Source organism: Bos grunniens, chromosome 25, assembly GCF_055505025.1.
Source record: "Bos grunniens cultivar Pamir isolate PY7600 chromosome 25, Bosgru_T2T1.0, whole genome shotgun sequence".
NCBI lineage: Eukaryota > Metazoa > Chordata > Mammalia > Artiodactyla > Bovidae > Bos > Bos grunniens.
In genome coordinates this window covers 36,700,886-36,715,135 of record NC_141189.1, presented here as the reverse complement: position 1 = coordinate 36,715,135, position 14,250 = coordinate 36,700,886, and the positions used below count along the sequence as shown (strand labels likewise).

At 45.9% G+C, this 14,250-nt stretch overlaps 1 protein-coding gene across 21 annotated transcripts in view; it reads left to right on the top strand.

The window, feature by feature from the left end:
• RBFOX1 (RNA binding fox-1 homolog 1) overlaps positions 1-14,250 on the top strand; it is a 2,446,597-nt gene that overhangs the window by 2,024,236 nt on the left and 408,111 nt on the right. For 7 of the 21 annotated variants that reach the window (XM_086375910.1, XM_086375892.1, XM_086375912.1 and 4 more), the window contains exon 1: positions 13,421-13,768. The exons of 13 other annotated variants lie outside the window; for them this stretch is intronic. In XM_086375910.1, the coding sequence (XP_086232036.1) occupies positions 13,682-13,768 (87 nt within the window). In that variant the 5' untranslated portion in view covers positions 13,421-13,681. Of the gene's footprint in view, positions 1-13,411; positions 13,769-14,250 lie in introns of those variants that run through there. One more of the 21 variants, XM_086375913.1, reaches the window with a different exon arrangement.

Here is a 14,250-nt window from a genome sequence, read left to right as displayed (position 1 = left end):
GGTCAACAGAGCCAGGAATAGTTAGAGCCAGATTCTGAACCTAAGCTCAGTAGGGGCTTGATATCTGAGTTCTTAGCCAGTATGGTACATATTATAATAAAAAGAAAATTCTGTTTTATATTAGTCAGTTGGAGACCTGCAGAAATATATTTTCCAAAAATGTGTCTTTGGAAGATACACAGGGGGCTGCCTGAGGCTGGGACCACACCCACATGTTCTGTGATCCTGGGCAAGTTGCTTAACTTTTCTGTGCCTCAGTTTCCCTGTCAGTCGTACAGTGATAGTAGGAGCAACACTTGCCTTTCAGAGTTGTTGTAAAAATTATACGAGTTAATCTAATTTGGAAAGTTACATGTACACCAGTGTTCATAGCAGCGCTATTCACAATAGCCAAGACGTGGAAACAGTGTAAACACCCATCAGCAGGTGAATGGATAAAGAAGATATGGTATATATACGTACACATGATGGAGCACTACTCAGCCATAAAGATGAGTGTGAGATTGCCATTTATAGCAACATGGATCAACCTGGAGATTATTATACGAAGTGACATAAGTCACTTATTTCACTCAGGCAAATATTATATCATGCATATGTGGAATATAAAAAAAAAATAATACAAGTCAACTTATTCACAAAATAGACTCACAAAGAAAACGAACTTATGGTTACCAAAGGCGGAAGGGGAGGGGAACGGACAGCATGGGATTGATGGATACACACTGCTATGTATAAAATAGATAGAATATTCCTACTGGGTAGCACAGAAAACTACAGTCAATATCTTGTAATAACCTATAATGGATCTGAAGCTGTACACCTGAAACTAACACAATATTATAAATCAAGTGAAAGAAAGTGTTAGGTGCTTAATCATGTCCCACTCTTTGAGACCCCATGGACTGTAGCCCACCAGGCTCCTCTGTCCATGGGATTTGCCAGAAAAGAATGTTGGAGTGGGTTGCCATTTCTTTCTCCAGGAGATCTTCCCGACCCAGAGATCGAATCCATGTATCCTGCATTGCAGGCAGATTCTTTACCATCCAAAAAAAGAGAGGTTACACAAGTGAGTACATAAAGGGGTTAGAAGGTGCCTGGCAAATAGTAAATGATATATATGGTTTGTTCCCAAAATATTTAAAAATAGATGGTAATGTCGAGTCAGAAAGGAAATGAGGTCACTCCGGGTGGTTCCTCTTTTGATGTCCCCAGTGTGCCCCAGAAGGGCACTGCTAATCCGGGAAGCTGAGAAGCCCACCTGTCAGAGGCTCTCTCTTGCCACCAGCTGCCAGGCCGTGACATCGCGGAGAAACCATCTGCAGTGGTCAGCACCTTGGCTCCGACTTTCAGATGCTCAGCTGCATGGCTTGGTCTTGGGTCCCTCCTCTCTCTTGGCTGCAAGAACCAGACTGCGTAGTCTCTGAAAACACAAATGTGCATGTCTTGTCTCCATTCTCCCCCAGCGCTTGGCGATGGGTTTGGTGGGTGACATTCTGTGCCTAATACACACTCTTTGGTGTTTGTTTGTTTTAATTTCTGCTCTGAGTCTTAGTTGCAGCACGCTGGATCTTTTGTTGTTGTGTGTTGCCTAAAGTGAGGACTCAGTAGTTGTGGTGTGCGGGCTCAGTTGCCCTTCGGCATGTGACACCTTAGTTCCCCGACCTGGGATTAAACCAGTGTCCGCTTCGTTAGAAGGCAGATTCTCAACCACTGAACCATCAGGAAGTCCCCTACTCTTTGGTTTGATAGCGTCTGTTTCTTGGCCTGAAATGGGAAGTGAAAGCTTCTGCTTGGAGAAGGCAGACCTTGTCTTAAGACGATTGTTCATTGTCAGACAAAAGGGCTAAGGGTGTATGTTCGAATTTCTTAGTGTCTGCCTAGATTTGGGGCTTCCCGAATGACCCAGGGGTAAAGAATCCACCTACCAAGCAGGAGACGCAGGAGACATGGGTTCAGTCCCTGAGTTGGGAAGATCTCTGGAGAAGGAAATGGCAACCCCCTCCAGTATTCTTGCCTGGAAGATCCCATGGACAGGGGAGCCTGGTGGGTTACAGTCCATGGGGTCGCAAAGAGTCAGACACGCCTGAGCACACATACTCCTTGATTGTACAATATGCAGTGTCTTAGCATCTCTCCACATTGTTCGATTTTCTTGGCCTTCTTGAAACTCTCACTCCTGCTGAACTGTGATGAGAGTTCTTTCAGTACATCCACAGGGCTGGGCAACGTGCTTCCAGGCAAGATCACCTGATCTGTCACTGGGAGCCTGACTAAAGGGATTCTGACTCTCCATGCTTTTCCTTCTGAAAGGCACAGCACATATTGGCCGCATACATCAAAATCTGATGGATGTTCAGAGGCCCCACAGGGGTCCACAGATGGATGTCAGAGGACCCACCAGCTCCCTGCCATGATACGGAACATTTTGTGAGTTATGTGCAGTTTTCTGGGATGAGGACAAAATTCTCAGAGTGGTCCATGCATCAAAAATAAGTGAAGAACCATCTCTTCACCTCGAGAAGAGGCATTTATAGAAGAAAGAGCCAAGGACAAGATGGCCCGAGGAGATAAGGAGCGCTGGAGGTTGAGATGGTGACACGGGGTCATCTCTTTAGGGCTTTTTCTCTTGGATCACTCTGTCATCTTGTTTTTCTTTTCTTCCCGTGGTTACTCTTGGCTGGTGTTCCCATGTATCAGCCCATTTCTACTGCCTTAGACCTCCTCTTCCTCAAGAGGTATTTTTTTGCTTCCTGATGACTCAGTGGGGTGGAGTGGGAGGGGCCGGAGGCCAGCCCTTCTCCAAGCCTTCAAGTCTTGTCGATCTGTCTTTCCGGGCTATGGTTTTGTCTGGCTTTGCTTTAATGGCAATTAGGGTACTTGAGAATGAGTGAGAGATTGAGGGCAAAGGAGATGAGGGGTCTACTCGGCTTGAATTTAGTCCAGGCCAGCATTTCTTAGAATGTGTCCATGACTGTTGCAGGCACAAAAGGGTTTCTCTTAGGTTTTACGCACTAGGACTTCTGGCCTGTTGTACAGGTCTGCATTTAGTAGCTCTGTTTTCTTGGCCAATTTACTTCCCCTCTCAGTGGCTCTGTGTTCTTGTCTCTGATGCAATAAATGTAACAGAATCTCCTTCATAGGGATTTAGAGGGGATCACCTGAGATAACACATCTGTTGAAATTAGTACAGGACAGGGCCTGGCACAAAATAAGCACTGAATTCACAGCAACTGTGATAATGATGATGATGGTGGTGGTGGTGATGGTCACAAAGATTCTGATGAAAGTGAAGAAATAGGAGGAGGAGAATTGGGAGAAACAGTAAAGAACTTTGCCCAGGGACTGACATAATTATTTACTCTCAATAACCAGATATTCATATAGATAGCAAGATGGATGGATGGATGGATAGATGATTGGATGGATAGATGGATAGATGCATGGATGGATGGATGGATGGATGAATGGATGGATGAGTGGGTATGGATGGATGGATGGATAGGTGGGTGGATAGATGGATGGATGGATGGATGGATACCTGATTGGATGGATAGATGGATGGATGGATGAGTGGGTGTGGATGGATGGATGGATAGGTGGGTGGATGGATGGATGGCCAGTCAGTCATCAAACAAGTTTGGGAATGTCTGCATCAAACATGGTCAAACAGGTCTCTATTTTTCTTCCTTTACAGGACTTCTCGGGTGCTGTACTAGGCTATGCACCATGAACCCCCAGTGGGAGAGAGAACAAGCTGAATCTCTCCTACTTTTCTAGCCTCAGGGTTCTTTTTACAAATGAAGCATCTCACGAGGCATCTTTGATGCTGAGTTCACTTTGGTAGAGGCCAGTGCAGATGTAGTCTCTCGGGGGAAAAGGATGCCTGGAGTTCAGGTTGTTCAGCCTGTTCCCAGGGAGGACAAAGCATGCATGGGGTCAGGACAGAAAGACCAGTTCTGAGTCCTGGGGCCTCAGGCTATTTGGAGTGGACTCTGTACCTGGCTCCCGCAGGGCCCTGCAGTGCATGCATGTGTGCGCGCACACACACACACACAAACACACACAACCGAAGATGCTGGGAAGGCAGGAAGCACAATCTAGCCGAGCGGCTGATTATTCATTCCCCTATCCCCGAGAGACCCCAGGGAGTATTTGTTTGCGGAGAACAAGGTCAATACGTTCTCAAACCCAGTTGTCATTCATCCCCAGACAGGTCAGGGGTTGGTTCCTGAAGCATTGTTGATCTCAGCAGAGATGGTGTGCGAGGTTGATATTCTTAGATTTGCTCATTCAGCCGGTCAGTCTGGCTTTCAGAGGAGAATCAGGTCAAGAAGTGCTTAATGATCCGAGAGGAGGCGCTGCCTCCACCACTGGGGGCTGGGGTTTCTAATGCTGATCAGCAGCTTCCTCACTCATAAGACCTACTGGAATTTTCTTTGTGTGTGTTCATAACCAATTTTATTGAGAGGGGGGTGTGTGATGTTACTGGGTGGGGGTGACCCAGTGTCCTGGATTTTTTGCGTTATTCTTGTTTCAGAGGCACTTCCTCATCCCCATAAATCCCCAGGTGAATTTGAAATTTTCGTATTTTGTTTTCCAAACTGGTATTCCATGGACAGTAGCAATGCCCACATATTCATTAGACTCTGTCTTAATTTTTTGGTTTAGAGCCTGGAAGAAGAAGGTAAGTTCTTCCAACAGAAATGCACCTCCCTGCTGGCATCTGTAAAAACTATCTGACCAGTTCGCATTTGAAGGGAGGGAGGGTTTTGATACTCCTGGTTTGTGTTAGTCGCTCAGTCGTGTCTGACTCTGTGCGACCCCATGGACTATAACCCGCCAGACTCCTCTCTGTCCATGGGATTCTCCAGGCAAGAAGACTGGAGTGGGTTGCATTTCCCTTCTCCAGGGGAATCTTCCCGACCCAGGGATCGAACCTGGGTGTTGTACTGGTTTGATCTTTGCAACTAGATGCTGCTAATGCCTCATTCCTATGACAACTGTGCACCCACTATCAGCTCTGAGCCAGGGCCTCAGCTAACCGTGTCTGTATGTGACTCTTTTTTGAGTCTCTCGACACCCCGTGAGGTGTGGTTGCTCATCGTATTCTTGTTTTGTTGTTGTTGTTCAGTCACTAAGTCGTGTCTGGCTCTTTGTGACCCCATGGTTTGCAGCAGGCCAGGCTTCCCTGTCCCGCACCATCTTCTGGAGTTTGTCCAAGTTCATGTTTTACAGATAATAAATCTGAGGCACAGAGATGTTAAGATTTTGGCACAAGAACACACAGCGAGCATCGGGTGGAAGTGTCAGGCAATGAGAGAATATAGCAATGCCGCAGTGAGAACTGATGCTTGCTTAGTACTTATGTAAGAGCTTTGTAAGTATTTGTGTAAGAGCTCTCCATGCATCACCTGATTCACACGTGTTAACTGATCCCAGTGGGCTGGGGATGTGTCTTCTCTTTCCAGGATGTGACTCTCCTGGCTGGACTGATCCTTGGCTGAGGTTACAAAGGAAGTGACTATAACCTAGAGAACAGGCAGTTGGTGGAAGCTTCTCCTATGGAAGGTCTTGCCTCCCTGGTCGTTGACATGATGCTTCCAGCCTCCCCTCTTCTGGGAGCTCACGTGTCAACCCTCTGCCTCAGGACTGTAAGCATTATGTAGCATTTCAGTAACTTTTTCTTTGAGGTCCATTTCCCTTTGAGACAAAGCCCTTCCATGCTTTGATCTTACCTGCGTGGGATGGGGTTAGAATGCATGCCTGTGCATGTGTGTGCTCAGTTGCTCGGTTGTGTCCTACTCTTTCTGACCCCATGGACTGTAGCCTGCCTGTCCATGGGCTTTTCCAGGCCAGAATCCTGGAGTGGGTTGCCATTCCCTTCTCTAGGTGATCTTGAGTGGCGTTTATCCATTTTGGTTCAAGTTGTTGCTCTAGAGTGGTTGTTTATCATGCTTTTGCAGAGATTAGGGGCGTGTAGAAGGGAAAACGGAGAAGGCAATGGCACCCCACTCCAGTACTCTTGCCTGGAAAATCCCATGGACGGAGGAGCCTGGTAGGCTGCAGTCCATGGGATCACTAAGAGTCAGACACGACTGAGCGACTTCACTTTCACTTTTCACTTTCATGCACTGGAGAAGGAAATGGCAACCCACTCCAGTGTTCTTGCCTGGAGAATCCCAGGGACGGGGAAGCCTGGTGGGCTGCCGTCTATGGGGTCGCACAGAGTCAGACACAACTGAAGCAACTTAGCAGCTGCAGCAGCAGAAGGGAAAACTGGCCCTTGAGAATTAAGAAAGCACCTGTTTTGCTGTCTAACATTGGACAGGTCACTTAACCTCTCTGAACCTCCAGAGCATCGTGGGGCTACCGCAGATAATTCTCAAGTGCCTCCTGAACATCTACTCTGTGCCCAGTCCTGTGAGAAAGATGGGAAAACAAAATGATGGAGCAGGAGGTGGAGGGCATGAAATAGAAGCGTACCCTGAAACAGTCACCAGTCAGCTCTTTACCATGTGGGAGAAAACCACTGCTGGTCTTCCAGGGGTTTAGAGCGGTAGGGTTGTAAGTTCTGGAGAGGGTGGGAAAGCTGCCTGGGGCATCGGACGTGTGTTTGCTTGTTGAAGAAGGGAGCGTTCATTGGTCCTGGGAGGAATCAGAGAGCCTGAAGGCTCCTACAGAGACATCATTGTGGGGTACAGGTAGGGCATTGAGGAGGCAGACTTGACTGGAAGACTGGGAGGACTAGGAAATCCTTGACTTGGGCACATGAAAGACATTGCTGAAGAAGAAAACATCGAATGAACTAGCCCTTTTTGAACACTTTCCGAGTGCCAGGAGCACCTGTATGCAGCATATCATTTCACAGCAGCAGCGTACCTGTGCAACAGGCCAGATGTTGTCCCTTCACCCCGAGGAGACTGGGGCTCAGGGCTAAGTGTCTTCTCGTCCCAGATCAAATGTTGAAAAGGATGACAGAGCCAGGATCCCAGCTTGGCCTCTACAGGTATGGAGCTCATGCTTTCTCATGGTGCCCAGACCCTTCCAGGTGAGTTGAGATGACCTTGGAAAGCTGAAGCTCTCAATGATGTGGAGACCCCCGGGCGAATGCAATATGTAAATACAGCTTCACTTGTATTAGGTCCAAAACCACTGTTCAGTCAGTCATTCTCTCTGGAAGCATTTTAGGAGCTTCATGTGTCTACTCAGCCTTTTAGTCATTGGGTAAATAAGCATGGGGACACTTCCCAGGCAGCCCTAATAGTAAAAAAAAAATAAAAATAAAAAAACCACCCACCAATGCAGGAGGCCTAAGAGACGTGAGAGATGTGGGTTTGATCCCTGGGTCAGAAAGACCCCCTGGAGGAGGGCATGGCAACCCACTCCAGTATTCTTTCCTGGAGAGTCTCATGGGCAGAGGAGCCTGGTGGGCTATAGGCCATGGAGTCACAAAGAATCGGACATGCTGAAAGGACTTAGCATGGCACGAACAGGAATGAATAACACACTTCCTTATGTGAGCCAGTCTACCTACTTGAAGGAATCATCACATATAAAAGAATCATTATTATACAATATAACATGATTTTAGGACACGGGTGATGGTATAGTTAGTTCTGCCTGGGGTGATGCGAAAGGTTTTGCAGAAAATGTGCCTTTGACTAAGGCCAGTAATGTTAAATTACGAAGAAGGAAGGGAGACAGGGAGGGAGAAAGGAAGGAAAGAAGGGAGGGAAAGAGGATAGTTCTGCATAGCAGGCAAATTTGTAAGGAGTGGTGGATTCATGAAGGTGTTTGGCAAAGGCAGCTCAGTGTGGTTTGCAGAGAAGTGATTGGTACAAGGAAGGACAGTGTGTATTAGAGGATGCAGCTGGGAAAGGAAAGCTGAGGGATATGGCGAACGACCTTGAAAAACGGTACAAGATTCTCTGTCACCCAGCTTGGCCTGGAAATGGGGTGTGTGCTAAGCGGCTTCAGTTGTGTCCACCCCTTTGTGGCCACATGGGCTGTATAGCCCACCGGGCTCCTCTGTCCATGGGATTCTCCAGGCAAGAACACTGGAGTGGGTTGCCATGCCCTCCTCCAGGGGATCTTCCCCACCCAGGGATCGGACAGAGTCTTTTAAGTCTCCTGCATTGTCAGGCGGGTTCTTTACCACTAGCGCCACCTGGGAATGGGGAGGCGTGGGTCATTAATCTGCATAGATCTTCCTCAGGAGATAACGACTGTCAATACCCGCAAAATAAAGAGTATGATTATTGTCAGAGAAACACGCCATTCCCTGTGCATTCTGTTTTGTCCTGTTCTGATGGTCATTTTTCAGGAAGCAGGTAAAGGCTGATGGGGATGGTCTAGAGGGCTCCTGATCAGGGGGTGTGTGTGTTTGTGGGGGGGAGGTGGCTCCCTCCCAGACTTCAGGGATTGTTGAGCCAAGGAAGTCTGTGCCAAAGGTTCTAGATCTTCCAGGCTCTCAAGAGATCTTGCAGATCTACATTTTATAGACCGTACTTCTGTTTAAAAACGCCCGCTCCTTTTCGTGCCGTGACGTCAAAGCATCATCACTGTTGTTGTCATCATCCCTGTTAGCACGTTCATCATCATCATCACCTATAAACTGGATTTGGTCCACGAGGCAGCAGTCGGCTCTGTTGGCCAATAGCAACCGTAAGCCAGTCTTCACTGAGTGCTCCCTGATCCCGTCCTCCAGCCGATCCTTGTGCTTCCTGTCCTTTTTCCGTCTCTTATATGAGTGTTGAAACTCGGGGTAGCTGCTTCTCGGAAGGGTTGGTGCTGGCTGGTCACCCTCATGTTGGCTCTCAGGATCCAGGGAAAGAGTTATACTATGTGACAGCATAAGAAAAACCATTTGGAGGTTCCCTCACAGTCCAGTGGCTAAGACTCCTTGCCCCCCCCATGCAGGGGGCCCAGGTTCATTCCCTGGTCAGGGAACTAGAGGCCATGGATCACAGCTAAGACCCAGTGCAGTCAACTAAATAAAATAAATAAAAAATGTTTTAAATAGAAAAACTATTAAAAAAAAAAAAAAAAGAAGCAGCACTTGGATAAGAGAGGTAACCATGACACGAGTGTCTTGTTGCACCGCAGAAATGAACACAAGATTGCAAAGCAATTATTTTTGTTGTTCAGTCGCTAAGTCATATCTGACTTGACTGTGTGACCCCATGGACTGCAGCACACCAGTCTTCCCTGTCCTTCACCATCTCCCAGAGTTTGCTCAAACTCATGTCCATTGAGTCAGCGATGCTATCTAGCCATCTTATCCTCTGTCGTCCCCTTCTCCTTTTGCCTTTGATCTTTCCCAGCATCAGGGTCTTTTCCAGTGAGTCTGCTCTTCGCATCGGGTGGCCAAAGTATTGGAGCTTCAGCATGAGTACTTCCAAAGAATATTATACTCTAACTTAAAAAAATAAAATAAAAAAAGAAGGGATTTGGATAAAGATGGGAAAAACCATGGCCTGTGAGCCAAACCTGGCTTTGACTGTTTTTGTATGACCCTTAAGCTCCGATTGGTTTATATAATTTTAAATGGTTGAGAAAAACTAAAAAGAATATTTTGTGACAGGTGAAAATGACAGGAAATTCAAATTTCAGAATCCACTTACGTACTGTAATCATGTTCATATGAAAATGGCTCAGTTTTGAGTAGTTGTAACAGAGAGTTGAAGGTTCACGACATCTAAAATATTTGTCACCTGCCCATTTTCAGAAAAAAAGTTTGCCCTTCCCTGCTTGCGACCGCCATGGTAAGTGTGCTAATGGTAGTGCGCTAATGGTACAGGGCTCTTGGTTTGAATTCAGTCTACCATTCATTCCGACCCAAGTTTCCTACCCACTGCCAGGACTATATCTCTTGTCCTTTGCCTTATTTTTTTTTCTTTTTTTCTCTCTCTCTATTTGAATTCTTGCAAGATACTATGAGCTTAAGACACCAAGACTAGACACTGTAGCTACCTATTTACTGTCAGCCAATGGGAAGTGAAGATACGCAGAATGTAGTACCTGCTTCTCTGTCCATGGAACTTTTCCTGGCAAGAATACTGGCATGAGTAGACATTCCCTTCGAAAGATCTTCCCAACCCAGGGATCGAACCCAGGTCTCCTGCATTGCAGGCGGATTCTTTACCATCTGAGCCACCAGGGAAGCCCACCTTTTAGTGGAAGAAATGGACCCAAGAGGAAAGAACTGTGGTCCAGTCATATTGGATGCTTCGCGTTTGGGAAAACAGAACGCATGTTAGAAAACAAGAGGTTCTGGTTAGTGATCATTATTTATTTCCGTGTTGTATTATTTCCTAACGTTTGGTGGATGGGTTTTAAAAAGGAAACATTCAATTCACACCGCTTCACAAATATAACTACTACAATCATAGATGACAGTCATATCTAAATATAAAATCAGAATCAGAGATGTGAATAACAGGACTGGAGGTGGCGAGAACAGGAAGATGAAAACACAGATCCGCCCGTAGTATGGATCAAAGGAATGGACGGAGTTGAACCTCTTTTTGGGCTCTGACCTCGAAGCCAAAGTGAAAAAGGGTCACCAGACAACAGGCCTTTATTTTCAGAGAGAGGGAAAGGCATGCTAAATGCTCAGGAGCAGAAAAGCTTTTGTGGCTTGGAGTTCTTACAAAGAAAAGAGAAAGCACCTTTTGCAAAGGAAACGGTGTATATCTATAGTTCTGGTTGTATAGGCGCGCCTCAATTTAATGTGCTTTGCAGATACCGTGTTTGTTGTTGTTTAACAGACTGAACGTTTATGACAACCCTGAGTCAAGCAAGTCGGCGGACACCATTCTTCCAACAGCATTGGCTCACCTCACATCTCTGTCATATTGTGGTAACTCTCTCACTGTTTCAGACTTTTTCATTATTTTTCTATTCGTCTGTGTCTGTGATAACTGATCTTCAAGGTTACGATTACAGCTCGCTGAGGATTCAGATGGTGGTTAGCCTGTTTTAACAAGAAAGTATTTTTTTAATTAAGGCATATACTTCTTTTAGACATAAGGCTATCACACACTTATTAGACTATAGTATAGTGTAACCATATCTTTTATATGCACTGCGAAAGCAGAAACACGTGCAACTGGCTTTATTGCGATGTTCTCTTAATCGTGGGGGTCTGGAATTCAACCACGATGTCTTCAAGATCTACCTATATTTCTGAAATATATCATCAAGTTCTTAAAAAAAAAAAACAACACACATAGTAATATATAGAAGTCTCTTATATTTACGTAAGTCTACAGTTTCCATTCCATTCCATGCCGTATTTCATTGAGCATACCAACTCAATGGACATGAGTTTGAGCAAACTCCAGGAGATGGTGAAGGACAGGGAAGCCCAGCTGTGCCGCAGTCCACGGGGTCGCAAAGAACTCAGACACAACTGAACAAGTTTCCAAAACACTTCCACAATTTTGCCCTCTTGGTGAAGAGGAAGTGAGTATTGTCACTTACATAGGAGATTCAGGAAACAAAGTCTAAATGTATACATTTCTGGCCTTCCTGAATTCCTGCCTCCTGGTCCAGTGATCTTTCCACCAGAGACATAACACGATCTGACCCCAGGGCTTTCCAAAGTCAGGAAGAGCTCTCCCTGCCCCCAGGAAGCGGTCTCATGGTAAAGCTACTGTTCTCACTGGTAACTTCTCAGAAGAGCAGTGTTGAAAGACAGCGTCAAAAGCTAAAGTTAGAAACAGTATCAGGCTGTTAAGTAAGAGGGGGTCAACTCGCAGCTGTTCCTGGAGCTTTCTGAATCGTAACAAGGTGGCCACTTGGATACATGAGAATCAATTATAGAGAAACCTTGTCAAGATGGCCCCAATTCAGCCTTAAATCATTGCGTTCTCTGCCAAACGCTGTCCACTGTCGTTATCTAGAAATGTAATTATGCAACTAAATCAAGCAGCTAAAATTAGTGTAGTGTAAAAACACCTTGGCGATCTAAAAGTGGAGGCATTGACATTTGGATTTAGAAAAAGCCAATAGTTGAATACGTTTCGCGGTGTCTGATGCTCTCCAAGTTTCAACAAAAATCTATATCCAGTGTCAGGTTTCGAGTTCGAGGTGGGAGGTGGCAAGCAGATGTTGGGCTTGAAGGTGATTTTCAATGATCCCCAGGGCCTTTAGCATGGCTTGAGCGGACTCAGTCTGTGCTCTCAAAATTGGGAAATTCTCCCCACTAGCAGGTGCTCTCCTGGGATACATACTAGAAGAGTGACAGTCTGAAGGCTGTCTTTGCCTTCCACCTGAAGTCAAAGGCGTGTCTGTACCAGGCGTCCGTAGAGGAACACAGGGCAAGAATGCCAAATACATGTCTTGTACACATCACGAGAGGATGCCAAGCGCTTTTCTCGTCACACAACCCTATGAGGTAGGGTCTGTTACTATGTCAGTTTTCCAAATGAAGAAACGAAGGTTCAGAGACACTGAGCAACATGTTCAACATCACACAGCTGCCAAGTTGGGACACCCAAGTCAGTGTAATTCCACCTCCTGCAATCCCATCTGAGAGTATCTGTGGCCACGTAACGCATGCTGGACCATCACTTGGATGTTTTCGAACATCAGAAAGATCTGAAATACTGGAATGTATTTCTCGTCTGTGGTTTTGGTGTGCGTTAGGTATGCCTTTAAACTCTCGGAGCAGGGAGTCATCTTATTAATCGATTACACATTAAAATATAACAACTGAAAGCTCAAAGACAAAGAATGTTAAAGTTTTATTTTTAAGGCATATGAAATTATATTACAGAACAAAGTACTGTAATGGATACGGTGGCCAATTAGGAATTAGGAGCCTGGCACTGCCTCTCATGTGTGGAGGGCTGTGAGCGTGCAATTCAACTAGCGTGAGCCTCATTTCCCGTGTGGACCAGGAACTAGTAGTAGTACCTACTTGCGAGAGTTTTGAGAATGAAATTACAAAACGTGTAAATAATTTAGCTATAGTTCTGTGTGCCATAGCATACACTACACATACTCGTTGGTGCTATAATTATATTTTGGGCACAAGTTGCCCCTTTAAAACTAAAATCTGGGAGAGAGAAAGAAAGAGAGAAACAGACATCAGATAACAAGATAGCATCTTCTTCCTTTCTCTGTGATCAGTACCAGAAGCTGTCTGCGTTCCTCTACTGAGCTTTTAAGTGGCAGCTGATAATCATATCAATTGACATTTCTCAGCTTTCCTCTCTAACCATCCCACACAGACTCCAGTTTTTGCTTTTTTTTTTTGCCCAAATTCCTTCGGAAAGAGCCCAAATCTGTCAGCCTGACCACCTTGCTCCCCGTCTCTGGGTCTCTCTCACTCTCTCTGAGAACTAAATTAATGAAGAGTATTTGGTTAGTCATGTTAGGCAAGCCGTTCCCAAAATAGAACCTTCCATTTTGGTAGCTTCAACCCTGCAGCTGCTCTGTCTCTCCCTCGTCTGTGAAGAAAACTTTCACATTAAGAGTTGCTGATGCTGGATTTTCTTTCTCTCCCCTCTGAGTGTTGATGAGCTCTGCGCTCCTGACAGCGGCGATCTGGCTCTCAGCTCTGTGGTTCGGAAGAAGTTGGGTCTATAGATCTTTTTTTTCTTTCTTTTTTTTCCCCCAACTGTCCATTGATGCGTTGAGCTTCCGAGGGGATCCCACCTGCCCGTAAAGCATGTTGCCTTCTCAAGGAGTCCTCTTGCATCCCTATGGCGTACCTATGATCGTTCCAGCCGCCCCCTACTTCCCAGGACTGATCCAGGTAATTCAAGGCCACTGCCAGCCAGCAACTTAACTCCAGAGCGCGCAGAGTAATAATTGGAATTTTTATGGTTGAGAAAGCAAACACTTTTAATACAGGAAAAAGCCCTCGTGTAGTCTGAGGGAAGACAGTAGGAAATCAAAAAGATGGATCACCCTAATCTGGCTATTGACATCTCTCATGGTTGAATAAATGGTGTAGTTGAGCTATATTTGCTTGTATTGATCGGGCTGCTGTTTAACATTCATGCCTTTGCTTCGGGAGGTTGACCACGGGGCAAAGGATTTGTTCTCCTTCTGGGCTCTCGGAGGGACTCAGTCTCCCACAGCAGATCCTGAGACGGACTAACTGGTCATGAGGTGACTTGGTTAAGAGCTTTCACCCAGGAAACAGAAGGAGCATGAAATACACATTAATCCTTAGGTTCCGCTTCCCAGGGCTTGTCTGTTTTCATGAAGGGTACCCCTGCCTTCCCAAACCTG